Source organism: Orycteropus afer, unplaced genomic scaffold, assembly GCF_000298275.1.
Source record: "Orycteropus afer afer isolate SDZICR_OR568_19922 unplaced genomic scaffold, OryAfe1.0 scaffold00854, whole genome shotgun sequence".
Taxonomy (NCBI): domain Eukaryota; kingdom Metazoa; phylum Chordata; class Mammalia; order Tubulidentata; family Orycteropodidae; genus Orycteropus; species Orycteropus afer.
This window is the reverse complement of record NW_006922441.1, coordinates 564,467-579,108: the sequence shown is the minus strand read 5'-3', so window position 1 is coordinate 579,108 and position 14,642 is coordinate 564,467. Positions and strand designations below refer to the sequence as shown.

The 14,642-nt window shown below is 55.9% G+C and overlaps 2 protein-coding genes across 2 annotated transcripts in view; both read left to right on the top strand.

The window, feature by feature from the left end:
- Positions 1-5,333, top strand: part of RASIP1 (Ras interacting protein 1) — a 14,169-nt gene extending 8,836 nt beyond the window's left edge. Inside the window, exons 5-12 of the mRNA XM_007958119.1 lie at positions 2-114; positions 823-860; positions 1,057-1,208; positions 1,326-1,429; positions 2,783-3,026; positions 3,234-3,406; positions 4,436-4,583; positions 5,134-5,333. Of these exons, the coding sequence (XP_007956310.1) occupies positions 2-114; positions 823-860; positions 1,057-1,208; positions 1,326-1,429; positions 2,783-3,026; positions 3,234-3,406; positions 4,436-4,583; positions 5,134-5,333 (1,172 nt within the window). The remainder of the gene's footprint in view (position 1; positions 115-822; positions 861-1,056; positions 1,209-1,325; positions 1,430-2,782; positions 3,027-3,233; positions 3,407-4,435; positions 4,584-5,133) is intronic.
- A 2,461-nt stretch (positions 5,334-7,794) lies between these two features.
- On the top strand, positions 7,795-12,006 carry MAMSTR (MEF2 activating motif and SAP domain containing transcriptional regulator). The gene is made up of 9 exons (XM_007958117.1): positions 7,795-7,852; positions 8,939-8,977; positions 9,583-9,761; positions 9,937-10,121; positions 10,445-10,550; positions 10,706-10,900; positions 11,221-11,382; positions 11,477-11,531; positions 11,723-12,006. Exons 1-9 carry the CDS (start codon positions 7,795-7,797, stop codon positions 12,004-12,006), a joined length of 1,263 nt encoding a protein of 420 aa, XP_007956308.1.
- The last annotated feature ends 2,636 nt before the right edge of the window (positions 12,007-14,642 follow it).

Genomic DNA, 14,642 nt, shown 5'->3' with positions numbered 1-14,642 from the left:
GGGCCCGCCACGCTGCTGGCGCTGTGCGTGCAGCACTCGGCCCGCGAGCTCGAGCTGGGCCACCTACCGCGCCTGCTGGGCCGTCTGGCCCGTCTTATCAAAGAGGCCGTCTGGGTGAGCGCCCCCAACCGGTGCCTAGCGCCACACGCACCCCAGCGAGTCCTTCCTGGCCTCCGCTCCCACCTTTAGCACATAGTTCTTAGCTGGGCTGGAGGAAACTACGTCTCCCAAGATGCCTTTGGAGGCCCCTTGGGATGCTGGGAGTTGAGGATTCACCCATTATGCTGGAAGATAGGGGGAGACCTAGTGTGACAACTGTAGATACCATTCTGCGAGGTTGGGGGAGGAGAACCCGTTGGATGAGAAGAGAGAGCCATTGGGCGGGACCATTATGAGAAGTGAAGCTGCCATCCCATTGGCTCTTAAGCAGTAGTGGGTGAAACCATTCTGGGAGGCAGGGAGAACAACTGCATTGCACCTGCAGATGGAAATGACAAGGAGAAACCATTCAGAGTGTGGAGAAATGTTCCATGTCACTGAGCTAGGGCATGGTTAGAAGATTTAGAAAGTTTGTTGAGGGTAAGAAGAAACTCCATTTGACCAGAAGAAGGCTTGAGGAGCTAGACCACGTATTATCATAAGTATGTGTGTGTAAAATTCTCTGTAAAATGTAAGAAAAGGGAGAGAGAATATTCTGAAATTTGAGGAGTAGAGTCCAGTTTGTGGGGAGAGGGTGAAAAAAAGATGCTTCTAAAAAACCCAAAAGCCCCTTCCTCCTCTAATTCCCACCTCATTCTTGATTCTGATCTTCTCGTTCTGCAGGAAAAGATTAAGGAAATCGGAGACCGTCAGCCAGAGAAGTAAGAGGAAATATGGGGAGGAAGGTCGGCGTTCTGGGTTTGCATTCAATGCTGGGTTCACTCCGAGCATGTCACAGCGCAAGTCTTTGTTCTACGGGGGTTGGTCTTAGTCACCGACTTAGAAACAGTTCTCAGGGTTTGGACACCGTGGTGGGGGTTAGCGAGGGATCACCGTTCTCCCTTCCTCCTTCCCCAGCCACCCTGAGGGCGTCCCTGAGGTGCCCCTGACCCCTGAGGCTGTATCCGTGGAGCTGCGGCCCCTCATGTTGTGGATGGCTAACACCACGGAGCTGCTAAGCTTCGTGCAGGAGAAGGTGCTGGAGATGGAGAAAGAAGCTGACCAGGAGGGTGAGCCCTAACCCAGGCCCAGGCCCTACCAGGCATGCTGTCCCGCCCCTCACCTGGGGCCCTGGCCTCCTGCCTGCCAGCCCCTAGTCTCCCTCTCATCCCTGGCCCTGTTCTCAGACCCACAGCTCTGCAATGACTTGGAATTATGTGATGAGGCCATGGCTCTCCTGGATGAGGTCATCATGTGTACCTTCCAGCAGTCTGTCTACTACCTCACCAAGGTTGGTCTTGCCCCTTGCTTCCTGTTTTAATCTAACATCACTTCCTGTTTGAAAGAGTGTTGCTCTGATGTCACTTCCTATTTCCTGTGCAACACTTCCTGCTTCTATGACATCACTTCCCATTTCACCCCCAGCACTTTGTTATTCTGACATCACTTCCTGTTTGAGTTTCCATAACTTGTCCTTTTCCGGTTTCTTTTCCTGTTTCTGCAACCTTGCCAGGTTGACCCCCCTACCTGGTTGTATCACCATTACCACTCTCTTAAACTCCTGTTTTCTCAGTCTCCTTTTCAGTCACTGATAAGTTACAAATATTCATCAATGGCTATGGTGAGCCATGTGCTGTCATTTCATCTAAAGGTCCTCTTTAATCAAGCCTCACGTCCTGTGTGTTCTGACCTCACTACTGATAGCCCTTATACCACTCTTTTTTCTGAATCATGGGCCTTTTATCTCCCTGGTCACCCTTTGTGCAGGATCTGCTTTCTGTCCCAGCTCACCACCACCATCCGTGACCGTCCTCCTCAACCCTAGCAATGCTTCTTAGAATTTTCAGGATTTCTGGCTTACTCAGGGCCTGACCCCCTACCTGTGAAGTTCATGGAGCTCTTTTGGAACAGATAGTCTCCAAGCACCTCTAGCAGCCCTGGTTCGTGAAGCCCTTTCCTCCAAGGCTTCACTTCCTGTGCATCCTTGCCAAGCGAGGTTTTAGTTCTTCTCTGGCTCTGACCTCATTTCCTGTCCTTGGCCTGATTTCACTTTCCACTGACTGATTGACACCCCACCCCCACTTCCTGATCTCCATTCTTCTTTCCTTTGAGAATTCTGGATAAATAATTCTTTGACTGAAGATTGCCTCTGTGTCAAGTATCCTTTGTCCTTCTTGAGTTGCCTCTGTGGAAAACTACGAGTTCCATCATGCATTGGAAGTGGTTTCAAAGTACCCAAGAAAGTTGTGTGGAAAGTCTTTCTCAAGACTTGAAGCATGTCAGACCTGATAAATGCTAGAAACTTGTAGAGATTTGCTCCTAGAGACCCTGAGGGCATTAGAGATAGAATGGACTACAGCTCCCTGAAGCCTGTTATCTTTATACTGTACTGCCCTATTTGGAGTTCTGGACTGCTAACCAGAACGTTGGTGGTTCAAACCCACCAGCAACTCTGTGGAAGGAAGACTGGGCAATCTACTTCTGTAAAAATCTACCACCTCGGAAACCCTAAGAGAGTCACTCTGAGTCAGAATCGACTCGATGGCAGTGAATTTGGTGGGTGTTTTTTTTTTTTTTTTTTTGCCCCTGATGCTTCCTGGGCGTTGTAGTCCAGTCATTTGTTCTCACCTCCATATCTCCTCAGACTCTGTATTCCACGTTGCCTGCTCTCCTGGACAGTAACCCCTTCACGGCTGGAGCAGAGCTACCAGGGCCTGGTGCCGAGCTGGGGGCCATGCCCCCAGGGCTGAGACCTACCTTGGGCGTGTTCCAGGCAGCCCTAGAACTGACCAGCCAATGCGAGCTGCACCCAGACCTCGTGTCTCAGACTTTCGGCTACTTGTTCTTCTTCTCCAACGCATCCCTTCTCAACTCGCTGATGGAACGAGGTGAGGGCTGGGCTGAGAGGGCATAGGAAGGCAGAAACAGGAGCCACCAAGACCCATGTCAAGGTAGACACACCACCACAAGTTCAGACCTCACCTTCAGGCCTAAGGAGAGCTGACTCCGGTTCCTGTATTGATGGAAAAGAATGGCCCAGAGTTCATGAGAGCAGGGTCCGTGCACTCAGTGTTCCTCCTACCCTCCCCCCACAGGTCAAGGCCGACCTTTTTATCAGTGGTCCCGAGCTGTCCAGATCCGAACCAATCTGGACCTTGTCCTGGACTGGCTACAGGGGGCTGGGCTCGGTGACATCGCTACTGAATTCTTCCGGAAACTCTCCATGGCTGTGAACTTGCTCTGTGTACCCCGTACCTCCCTGCTCAAGGTGACTCCCAGTCCACTCGACCTGACTCCTACCTTCTGGTCCCCCAGCCCCACACCCAGCCACCCTCTGTGTTCAGCTAACCTTTGGATCCCCCTCCCTTGGGCCCCATGTCATCTCCGACTCCAGTTCAGACATTAGACTTGGCAGCCAGAAGGAAGCCAGCACGAACAATGTCCAAACTTGGCTGTGTTTGAATCTCAGTGGGAATAACTAAACATAGTTTCCAGAGCCTCTCCCTCACACATACTGATTCTGGAAGTCTGGTATGAGACCAAGGAATGTGGTGGTTCAAACAGTCACGTCAAGCACTGTACTTAGCACTTTTCATTGAAAGCTGATGAAGGCCCACAAAGTACGTTATTTATTGATAGGCAGTTTTTCCAAGGAGGGGGAAGAAATCGAGTAGACTATGTCACTTGGTTTTTATTTATTTATTCTTACATATCCAACTTGTACAGAATATTCACTAAGCACCAGGCAGAGATCTGAGTCCTTTATCATCTTAACATACTGAGTGTTCATAGCAACCCAATTAGATAGTTCCTCTTATTCTCCCCCAATTTACAGATGAAGAGACTGAAGAGAGTGACAAGCTGAGATTTGTCAATGTAGGCAGTCTGAGTCCAGAATCTCTTTTAACCACACTGATGATTCTGACACCAGTTCTGTTTGGTGTGGGGATTTTCAAACACATTCAAAAAGCAGCCACAGAGAATAATAATTCCCCCCCCATGTGCACATCATTCAGTAATATAAGCCAACAGCCAATCTTGTTTTTTCTCTGCCCCCATACAGTCCTTATATCTTCTTTTATTCTGAAACATATTCCCCCTTTTAAAAAATTTTTTTAAATTCCTGAGCGTATGGGCTTCTCCACCATGACTTCAGTGATAATAAGGCCTCACGGTATGCAGAAGACACTCCACACACTGTATTGTCTGCCCCCAACAGCCACCCCCCTTATGAAGGACCTTTTATTTAGTATTTCTCAGCCACCACCTAATGACCTTAGACTTCTCATCCCACCAGGCTACATGGAGCAGCCTACGAACAGACCATCCCACCCTGACCCCCGCTCAGCTCCATCACCTGCTTAGCCACTACCAGCTGGGCCCTGGACGTGGGCCACCATCTGCTTGGGACCCTCCTTCTGCAGAGAGAGATGCTGTGGACACAGGTGAGGAGAAACAAGGATACAAGCTTTAGGGCTATGAGCTTTTTTCTTTCCTTGGGTCCCAGGAATTAAAATACCATCCCCTCCTCGTCCTAATTTAGGATTCTGAACTTCTAGTCTTTTCCTCCCTCAGGACCTAAGTGTGTGGACCCCAGCTCTCTTCTCCTCCAGGATCCAAATGTTCAGGTCTCCAGCTCCCATTTTGTTTGAGACATTCAGGACCATAGCTTCTTCATCCACCCACTGAGAAGTTCACACTCAGACCCTGCAGCCTCAGGAATCCCTAAGACTAAGTTCCCCACTATTCTGTCCTCACCTACTTAGGAACCCAAACACCAGCCCCGTTTCCCAGGCAACGGTAGCCATTCATGGTTTGGACTACGGTTTGGACTACAACTCCCATCATGCTCTGAGACTCTCATTTGCGTAGATTTTGCTGTAGGAGTTAACTAGTTGAAATTCTTCCTTCAGGCGTGAGGCGGACTGTCTCTCCGTGACACAGCCACCTCACCCCTATTTTTAGAATTTAACCGTTACCCCTTCGGTCTCACAGGGGACATCTTTGAAAGCTTCTCCTCCCACCCTCCCCTCATCCTGCCCCTGGGTAGCTCGCGCCTGCGTCTCACGGGTCCCGTGACAGACGACGCCTTGCACCGTGAACTGCGCAGGCTCCGACGCCTCCTCTGGGACCTCGAGCAGCAGGAGCTGCCGGCCAATTACCGCCACGGACCTCCCGTGATCACGCCTCCTTGAAAACCAACAGTAGAGGAACCAGGAACCTTGAAAATTCATCGGCTCCTACTGACTTTAGCCCGCCTGGGCGCAGCTCCTTCTGGGAATTGTAGTTCTTTTCTCCGCATGGACTGCTGGGAGTTTGAGTCTTCTGGTAGCAAGGATGGGACGGTGGGAGTATGGGTTTGGAATGTGATTGCTGAGGAGTAATAAAGGTATTTCTGACATTGGCAGCACTCACCTGTTAAGGCTCCCAGGCGCTGGTGATGATTTTCTGCAGAATAAGGTATTAGAGGAGCTCTGGTAGCGTAGTGCCAAAGGCATGTGACTGCTTAACCAGAAGGCTGGTGGTTCAAACCCACCAGCCACGCCTCCCAAGGAAGACTGGGCAATCTACTTCCATAGTGATACTGCCTCGGCAACCCAAGGAGGGGTCGCTATGAGTCAGGGCGGACTCGATGGCACATAAGAACGACGACAGGGTATTGGCTTCTTTGCTTGGACCACAGCTCTGGTGGCGCAGTGGTTGATGCATTCCGCCACTAACCACCCTGGAGAAAGATGAGGCCATCTACTTCTGTAGAGTGACAGCCTTGGGAGCCCTATGGGGCAGTTTCACTCTGTCCTCTAGGGGCGCTGTGAGTCAGAATCGACTCCACGGCAGTGGGTTTGGTTTGGGCTTTGCTTCTGTGAAGATTGACAGCCTTGGAAACCCTAGGGGGCAGTTCCACTCTGTTCTCCAAGGGCGCTGTGAGTCACAATGGACTAGATGGCAGTGGGTGGGTGCCTAGAGCTCTGGGCTCCTGCCCAAGGAGATATTTATAGTCATGGCCTGGGCTTGCCCTCCTGGGGCTGGTAATCCAACCCAGGCTCAGTGGAACCTCCTACACACCTCAGAATGGAGCCCTGAGCTCACTCTGCCAAATCTTTTGCCCTTAGTCTCGCTGTTCAGAAGTAACCTTACCGCCCATCTACCTGCAAAATCCATACTCTACTTCTGCCAGACCCAGGAGTCTGGGCCCCCAGCCCCCTCCTGGACCTTTGGGCCCCGCATCCAGCCTTCTCCCTGGAGAAGCCTTTTCTTTCTTTTTCTGTCTGACCTGCACGTGGCAGATGTAAATCTTGACCCTGTTGCAAGCATCCCTCCTCTTTAAAACCCAGGAGTCCAGGCCGCCGAGCCTCTCCTCCTTTGGACCCAGGAGTCCCCGCCCCCAGCCCCTTCTTTCAGACCCAGGAATTCCCGCCCCCAGCCCCCTCCTCCCTCCGACTCAGGAGTCCCGGCTCCCAGCCCCTCCTCCCTCAGATTCCGGAATCTCGGGCCGCCCCTTCCTCCCCCAGACCCAGGAGCCTGCGTTTCCAGTTTGAACTTTTCACTCCCCTGAACCCGACTCTGGCTGCTGCGTCAGGGAAAAAGCAGGCGACAGGTGGCACCTGCCGGCCGGGCCGGGACTCGACCACCTGCCGCTACTGCTCACCCCGCGCCCCTCCGCAGGCACCTGCCCCTGTCAATCCGCGCGCTGTCCCGCCCGACCCCGCAGTCCCGGGTCGCGGAGGTGGAACGAGGCGGGGAACGCCGGAGTCCGCCCCGCCCCAGACCCGCCCAGCCCTTCCCCTGCTCGGGCTCCCGGGCGGGGCTCCCGAGTGCCCGGCACGCCCCTGAAAGGGGGTGGTGGTGTCCCAGCTAGTGGGGCGGAGCCTGTGGCCTCCGGTCCGGACCGCGGGACCCAACCCACCCCATAGCACAGCTGCGTCGAACCTACCTGGTGAGGAGCCCTGGGGTGCAGGGGGGAGCCCCTCAACTCTTCTGTCACCTCTCTGGTCCCAGGGCCTGAGACCCCACCCATTCTCTTCTGAGATGCAGGTGGCAGTGACCCTACAACTACCCTTGGATCTGCCAGGACCCCTTCCCCCTCTAGACCCACGATCTTGGGTTCTAGTCCCTTCAGAGAATCAAGAGTTGTGCCCTTAACTCCCTCCCCTTCCCAATTCAGTTCAGGCCTGGCCCCTGCCTCCCCTCTCATAGACCCAGGGGGTCGGGCCCCAGCCCCTCTTCACTCAGATCAGGAGTCTTGACCCCCAGACCCCAGAATCCTGGTCCCCCAGCTCTCTGCTCCCTCAAACCTTGGAGTCTTGACACACTCCAACCCGGCCCTCAGGCCCAGCACCCCTGACCCCCCAATCCCCTCTTCCCTCAGAACCAAGAGTCCTGACCCCCAGATCCTCCTCCCTCAGAGCCTGGAGTCTTGACAACCCCCCCCCAGTCCCTGTTCCCTCAGACCCTACAGTCCAGGCCCCCAGCACCCCCTCTTCCAGGATCCAGCGTTATGTTCTGGGGGAAGCCGGTCCGATTCCGACCTCCCTCAGTTCCTCTCCCTGTAAATTCACGCGCAAGGAGGGCCTCTGAACTCCACTCTGACCCTGCACCCTGTGGGGGCCTGGTCTTGCCCCCCCCCCCAGTGCAGGTCCCATCCTGGCCTTGGCCATGACCCTGGCGGCTTCCTCCCAGCGCTCTCAAATCATTCGCTCCAAGTTCCGTTCTGGTGAGAAGCTTCTCCTCCGAGCTCGTGGGGAGGGGGACCTGCCTGGGGGTGTGCACGGAGCTGGGAGCGGGACAGGAGGCCACGGGGGACACGGTGTGTTTTCTGTGCAAAAGGTCACTTGTGCACTAAGGAAGGAGGGGGCGAGTTCAGGTGGGTCCGTGAGTGTGTGAACAATGTTTTATGAGCAGTGGGGAGTGGGTGGGTGTGTAGAAGGGCTTACCGTGACAAGTGTCCAAAGTAGAGTAGGGCCCTCCTTCTGACAGACGGGACACCGAGGCACCAAGCCTTGCGAGTGTCAAAGGGCCAGGGCAGGCAGAAAGCATGCCTGTGGGTTCCTAAGAATTACCACTGGGGTCAGTCCCGTGAGCGTGTGGAGCGTGCTTCTGTGGGTGGGTGGGTGCAAAGACCCCAGTAAGCTAAGCGCACGGTGGGCACCAGAGGGTGCAGGCGTGCGGAGAGGAGCAGAGACGTGCAAAGAGACCCCAGAACGGGGCTGAACCCCAAGTGTGCAAATCGTAGGGGAACTCGTGCCGAGACAGTGAGCCAAGGATGAGCTAAGGATGCAGAAGGGTCAGCGTGCACAAGAGCCGCGTGTGTGCAAAACTGGAGCTCAGGGAAATGTGTGTTTATAGGGTGGGTGTGCAAAGGATGAGTATGGCAAGAGCCAGAAGCAATGCAGGTAGGGGCAGGTGTGTGCAAGGCAGGGTACGCGTGCAACTGGAGGCAGAGTACGAATGGGCCAGGCTGCTAAGATGGCGATTGTGCCGGGGGGGGGGTGTGTGGCAGGGAGGAGTGAAGTGGGGTGGGTACAGGCTCTCCAACAGGGCCCGTGGAGCCAGGCACAGGGCTGATTTCTGCCCACACACTGGCTGGCTCCTGGCCCCGGAACGGCCCTGGCCCTCGGCACTTTGCTGGCAGGGAGCAGGCAGGAGGCCCGGGAAAGGGAGCGGGCTGCCCGCCCACCCGGGCGTGTAAGGGGCTGGGCACGCGTGGCCCGCCAACATCTGCGGCTCCCGCCCGCCCGCCAGGCCAGGCTCCTGGCTGGACACTCCCTTCCCGCCTTCCTCCTCCCACCTCCCTCCACAGTCCTCCAGCTGCGGATCCACAGACGCTATCAGGATCCAAGTAAGTGTGGGCCCCTGGAAGGGCGGGCATGGTGACCCCACTCTGTGTGGGGAACGATTGTCCCTGGAGTGTGGCTGCCAGATACCTCCAACGGGCTCCTGCTCCTTGGTCCCTCGCAGCCCCAGACACACATAAATCCAATCCTGTCCTTTGCCGAAGACCCAGGAGTTCGGGGTCCCTGCTACCCCACCCCATAGAAGCCCTGCTTCGCGCTCTTCAGCCCCCACCCCCACCCCGTGCCCCAAGGGGGTGCGTGAATCTAGATCCGGCTTCTTGGGACTCCATACTTGGCACATAGAACAATCAAGAACCGGGACTCCAGGCCCCACCCTTGTCCCTTCAAAAAGGCCAGAAATCTCTGCTCTTGGGCTCCCACACGCCTTGGTAACCAAAGACATGACTTTCAGCCTTTCTTGAGAATGTAGACGTCTGGGTCCCTGTCCCTCCGCTCTCAGATCCAGGAGACCCCGCACCTAGCTCCTCACCTATGGGGGAGACTCGGGGCTTTGCTCTGCGGGCCAGGCCTCCTGCATGGAAGGTCCCGGGGCCTCCGGAGCCCTCCTTCCTGCAGCCCCGCTCCTCCGCGCCTGGCTCTCCGCCTGCAGGCCTGCAAGGAGCCTTCACCTTCTCTCCAGCCTTGGATCCAGATCCGTGGATCTCGGCCCCAGGCGCAGCTGCTCTGGCCCAGGCCCCAGTCTCTCCCTCGGGCCCCGCCCCTTTCCTCTTCAGCCCTGGGGTCCTGCTCCCTGAGCCTGAATACCGGCCTTGGAGGTCTCCGAAGAAGGTGAGTCTGAGAGTGGAGTGCGGGTAAGTCCCCCCTGAGGTCTAGCCTTGCTCTTCTTGATGTGTTTTTTGCTCCTCTCTGGTCTTCCCAAGTGGACCCCAGTCTTTGCATGAGGCTCTGGGGCAGGAAGGAGGGAGCGGAGCTGATGGACAGACCCTCCTGCCGGTTTTTACAGCAATCTCCTAAAACCTCTCCTCGTTGGAAGAAGCCGAAGCCCAAGGGGAACTTGACCTACCACCAATACATGCCCCCAGAACCAAGACAGGGGTCCGGGGGAGACCCCCAGGCTGAGGGGACGGCTCTGGGACCCTCTGGGGCACCCCTATGGGAAGGAGCGAACATACAGCAACCGCAGCTGAGGTATGGCACCTCTGATTCAGTTCTTCCGAGACCCAGAAGTTCAACCCCCCCCACCTCCAGCGCCCCAAAACCTATAAAGTCCAAGACCAGGGCCCTGGAGACCCGGCCTCCATTCCCTCCTCACCAGGACTCAAAAGTTTAGGACCCTAAAGCCCAGGCCCCCAGCTCCCCAGGAACCCAGGAGTCAAGCCCCTCAGCCACTCCCTCCAGGTCCCAAGTGCTTCCAGGCCACAGGAATGTTGCATTTGCTCCCTGAATCGTTGCTCTTCCCGAATTTCCCCCCCTTTGATCCTTCTGTTCCTCTAACATCTGTTCCTCCGCAGGACTATGGCCGGCTTGAAGCCCACTCCCTCCCCACCAGGACCCCCCAGCCCCTCGCCCCCTCCCCACAAGTTGGAACTAAAGACCCTTAAACTGGAGGAGCTGACGGTGAGTTTGGGGAGGAACTTTCCAGGCCGTCCCCTCCAACGGCGGGGCTCCTGAGGCTAGCTCTGCTGCCTTTAACCCATCGGAAACCCAGGAGTCCGGGCCCCCTAGTTTCATCGAGCCCGCCCAGCACGGCCTCTTCCCGCGCCCCACCCCAGGTCTCAGAGCTCCGGCAGCAGCTGCGCCTGCGGGGCCTCCCGGTGTCCGGGACCAAGTCGATGCTCCTGGAGCGCATGCGCGGCGGCGCTCCGCCCCGCGAGCGGCAGAAGCCCAGGCGAGAGGACAGCCCCGCGGGGGCTCCCTGGCCACGCCTCAGGCCTAAAGCCCTAGGAGCCGCCCGGCGGCAAGCCTCGGTGAGGGCGGTACCTTGGGCGGGGCTGTATGCATGGAGACCAATGGGGAGAACCCACAGTAGGATGGGGCGGGTAGTGGGAACAGAGTAGCCAATGAAACGTAAGGGATGAGTCCTGGGGCGGGGAAGCTCGAGAAGCCAGGGGGCGTGTTTCAGAACAAAGAGGGCAGATACTAAGCGAAGCGAGCCAATGAAAGAATAGGGGGTGCGGCCGACGGCTGAATGCTGAGGGAGGAACTGCGTGAGGGGCGGAGCCACAGATGGCCGAGTTGGTGTCCAGTGGGCAAGGCTTCTAAGAAGCTGCTCTGTTCGCGCATCTAGTTCAAGTCCAGTTCAGCGTCTGGCCGGCCCCCTCTTCCGCAAGCCTCCGACACCCTCGTGGCGGCTCCGGCTCCGGCTGCAGCCCTGACCCCTTCCTCAGCACCGCCGCCCGCCGCCTTGAGTCTGGAGGAGGAGCTGCAGGAAGCGATCCGGAGGGCGCAGGTGAGAGGCAGCTGGCCGAGGCGGGGCTCGGGGGGGTCTCTGGTCGGGTTTGGGGCCGCAGTCCCAGCGTCACGTCGTTTCTGCCCGTCCACAGCTGCTTCCGAACCGGGGCATCGATGACATCCTGAACGATCCAGTGGAGCCTGGAAGTAAGAGCCAAGCTCCCGGAGCTGTTGGAGAGGAGGGCTGGGGGCCCACGGAGGGAGTTCGGGGCTGAGGTTGTGGGCTCCAGGTCTGAGGGAGGAAGGGGCTGGGGCCCGGACTTCCGGCCCCAGGGAGGGGTGAGCTGAGGGCCTGGTCCCTGCCCTCCACGACTCACTGCCCATTCCTTCCTCCGCAGACCCGCTGCCCCCCATCCCCCTGGACTTCCCTGGTTCCTTCGATGTGCTGTCCGCCTCCGCGGACTCCGAAGGCCTGTCCTCTGTCTTCTCCTCTTCGCTCCCCTCCCCCACTAACTCCCCCGCCCCCGCCCCCAGAGGCCCCATGGACTCCTTGGACTGGCTGGAGGCTCTGAGCGGGGGTCCCCCTCTGGGCTGTGGCCCCCCAGCTCCCAGCATCTTCTCTGCCGACTTCTCTGACTCCAGCGGCACCCGGCTGTGGGATCTGCTGGAGGATCTGTGGTGACGGAATCCGGGGTTTCCTGAAACCCAGAGCCCCTTGTGGGTGGGGAGGTCAAGGAGAAGAGACTCCCTGAGGGAGGGGGCTAGAGCAACCTGTGCAGCTCCTCCCACCACAACAAACACAGGATCGGAGACCACCCTGCCTCACCACCTGACACTTCCCCCAAAAGGCTGCTGATTGGCTACCTGCCCTGACCTTCGACCTTCGCCTGCCTAACCCCCTTCTGATTCCCCCTCGTGGACGTGGGATGGGGGTTCGTTGACTGCCGACAGGGCAAATAAGCTGCTTGCTGCTTCCTTCAGAAACTTCATGGATGTTTTCGTTCCCACCTTCGCTCCCCCACCCTCTGACGGCAGGGCGGCCTGTTGTCTGGGAATCTGGAAGGAGGTCTGTACTTTCTGATGCAGGAGAGGGACAGGGAAGAGTGAGGAGGGAGAATAAATGAGCCGGAGCCCTGGGTTCTCATTGCTGTTGTTGTTGGGTGCAGCAGAGTCCATTCCGACTCGGGGCAACCTTGTGTGTGTGCAGGACGGAGCTGTGCTCCATCGGGTTTCAAGGCTGGGACCTTTCAGAACCAGAACACTGGGCCTATCTTCTGTGGCACTGCCAACAAAAAGTGTGTGTGCTAAGTCGATTCCGTCGCACAGCGCCCCTAGAGGACTGAGTGGAACTGCACCACAGGGTCTCCTAGGCTGTCAGTCTTCACAGAAGCAAAGCCCAAACCACACCCACTGCCGTGGGGTCCATTCTGACCCACAGCGCCCCTAGAGGACAGAGTGGAACTGCACCACAGGGTCTCCAAGGCTGTCAATCTTCACAGAAATAGACTTCTTATTGGAGCAGCTGGTGGATTAGAACTGCTGACTTCTCTTTCAGTGGCTGAGCACTTAACCAGTGCACCACCAGGGCTCCTTGAGGCATCTCTAGGTGGGTTCAAACTGCCTCCTTTGTATGTGTGTGTGATTTGGGTGAAAGTTGACCGAGCAAATTCACTTTCCACGCAGCAGCTCACACACACTTTGTCTCATGACCTTGACTACAATTTCCCACAATGCAACAGCTCCCCTCCCACTTCCTTCCCACAGTCACCTCTTCCCTGTGTCCATCCCTCCATGCACTCCTGTCTCCTGAGCTGTCTCCCTGTGCACACACAGCCCTTCTTCCTCACATGATTGTTCTCTCCAAGGAGTGTATCTACCTCAGGTAAATGTTCAGCTCATATGCCTGTCTTTTGTTTGGCTGGAAGCCACAGGTATGGGTTCACTTCCAGACTTGAAGGGCAGCTAGGGGCCATAGTCTCAGTGGTTCCACCAGGCTCCATCAGCCCAACAAACCTGGTCGCTATTTTTTTCAAATGATTTCCAGTCTTGTTCCACATTGTTCTCCGTTTCTATCCAGGATCTCCTACATGATCCCACTCCGAGTGGCTGACACCAACTGCCGACTTTTTGGTTAATAGTTGAGTGCTTAACTGTTTGCGACACTCAGGGACTCCAGGTTTCATTGTTCGTTTGGTGCCGTCCAGTCGGCTCTAACTCAGAGCAACACTGTGAACCACAGAACGAAACACTGCCCCGTCCCCCACCATCCACACAGTCACTGCTCTATCTGAGCCCATTGTTGCGGCCACTGCGGCAATCCATTGTTGAGGGTCGTCCTCTTCACTGACCTTCCACTTTTCCAACACGACATCCTTCTCCAGGGACTGGTTTCTCCTGATCACATGACCAAAGGACGTGACACGAAGTCTTGCATCTTTGCTTCTAGGGAGCATTCCGGCTGTACGTCTTCCAAGGCAGGTTTGTTCTCATGGTACATTCTCTCTTTCCCCAACTCCACACTTGAGAGGCATCGCTTCTTCATCTTCCTTATTCAGTGCCCAGCTTTCACATGCATTTAAGGCAATTGAAAAGACCACGGCTTGGGTCAGGGCCACCTGAGTCTTCAAAGTGACATCTTTACTCTTTAACACTTTAAAGAGGTCTTTTGAAGCAGATTTGTTCAGTGCAGTACGTCGTTTGATTTCCTGATGGCTGTGTCCATGGGCAGCAAGTTTTCGTTAGTAGTGAGAAGATCAGAAGCCCTGTGTCCAGGGTCAGATTTGGGTGAAAATTTACAGAGCAAATTCACTTTCCATACAGCAGTTCACATACCCTTTGTCTCATGTCATTGACCACAATTTTCCACAATGCAACAGCTACCCTCCCACTTCCCCTCGTTACCTCTTCCCTGTGTCCATCCCTCCATGTCCTCCTGCCCCTTGAGCTGTCTTCCTTTTGCAAGCTGATCTTAACACAAAATTCATGTACCAGTGTTTTGATTTTCTAGCCCCACTCTAACAAAAATATACCACAAAGGGGTGGTTTTAAACAAACAGGGATTTATTCCCATATGGTTTTTGAGGCTAGAAGTCCAAGTTCAAAGTGCCAGCTCTAGGTTCTGGGTGAAAGCCTCTCAACCTTGGACTTCAGTTCTGCCTCTTGATCCTGGCCCCCTGGAGCTACAAATGTCTCTTCACTCGGCAGCTGCTGGCTGCTGAGGTTGACAAGCCCAAGGTCAACAAGTAAAATGGCACAGTCCCAGTATGACCAAAGAACACGGCAGGACACTACTTCAAGTCCAGAGACAGTCCCAAGATC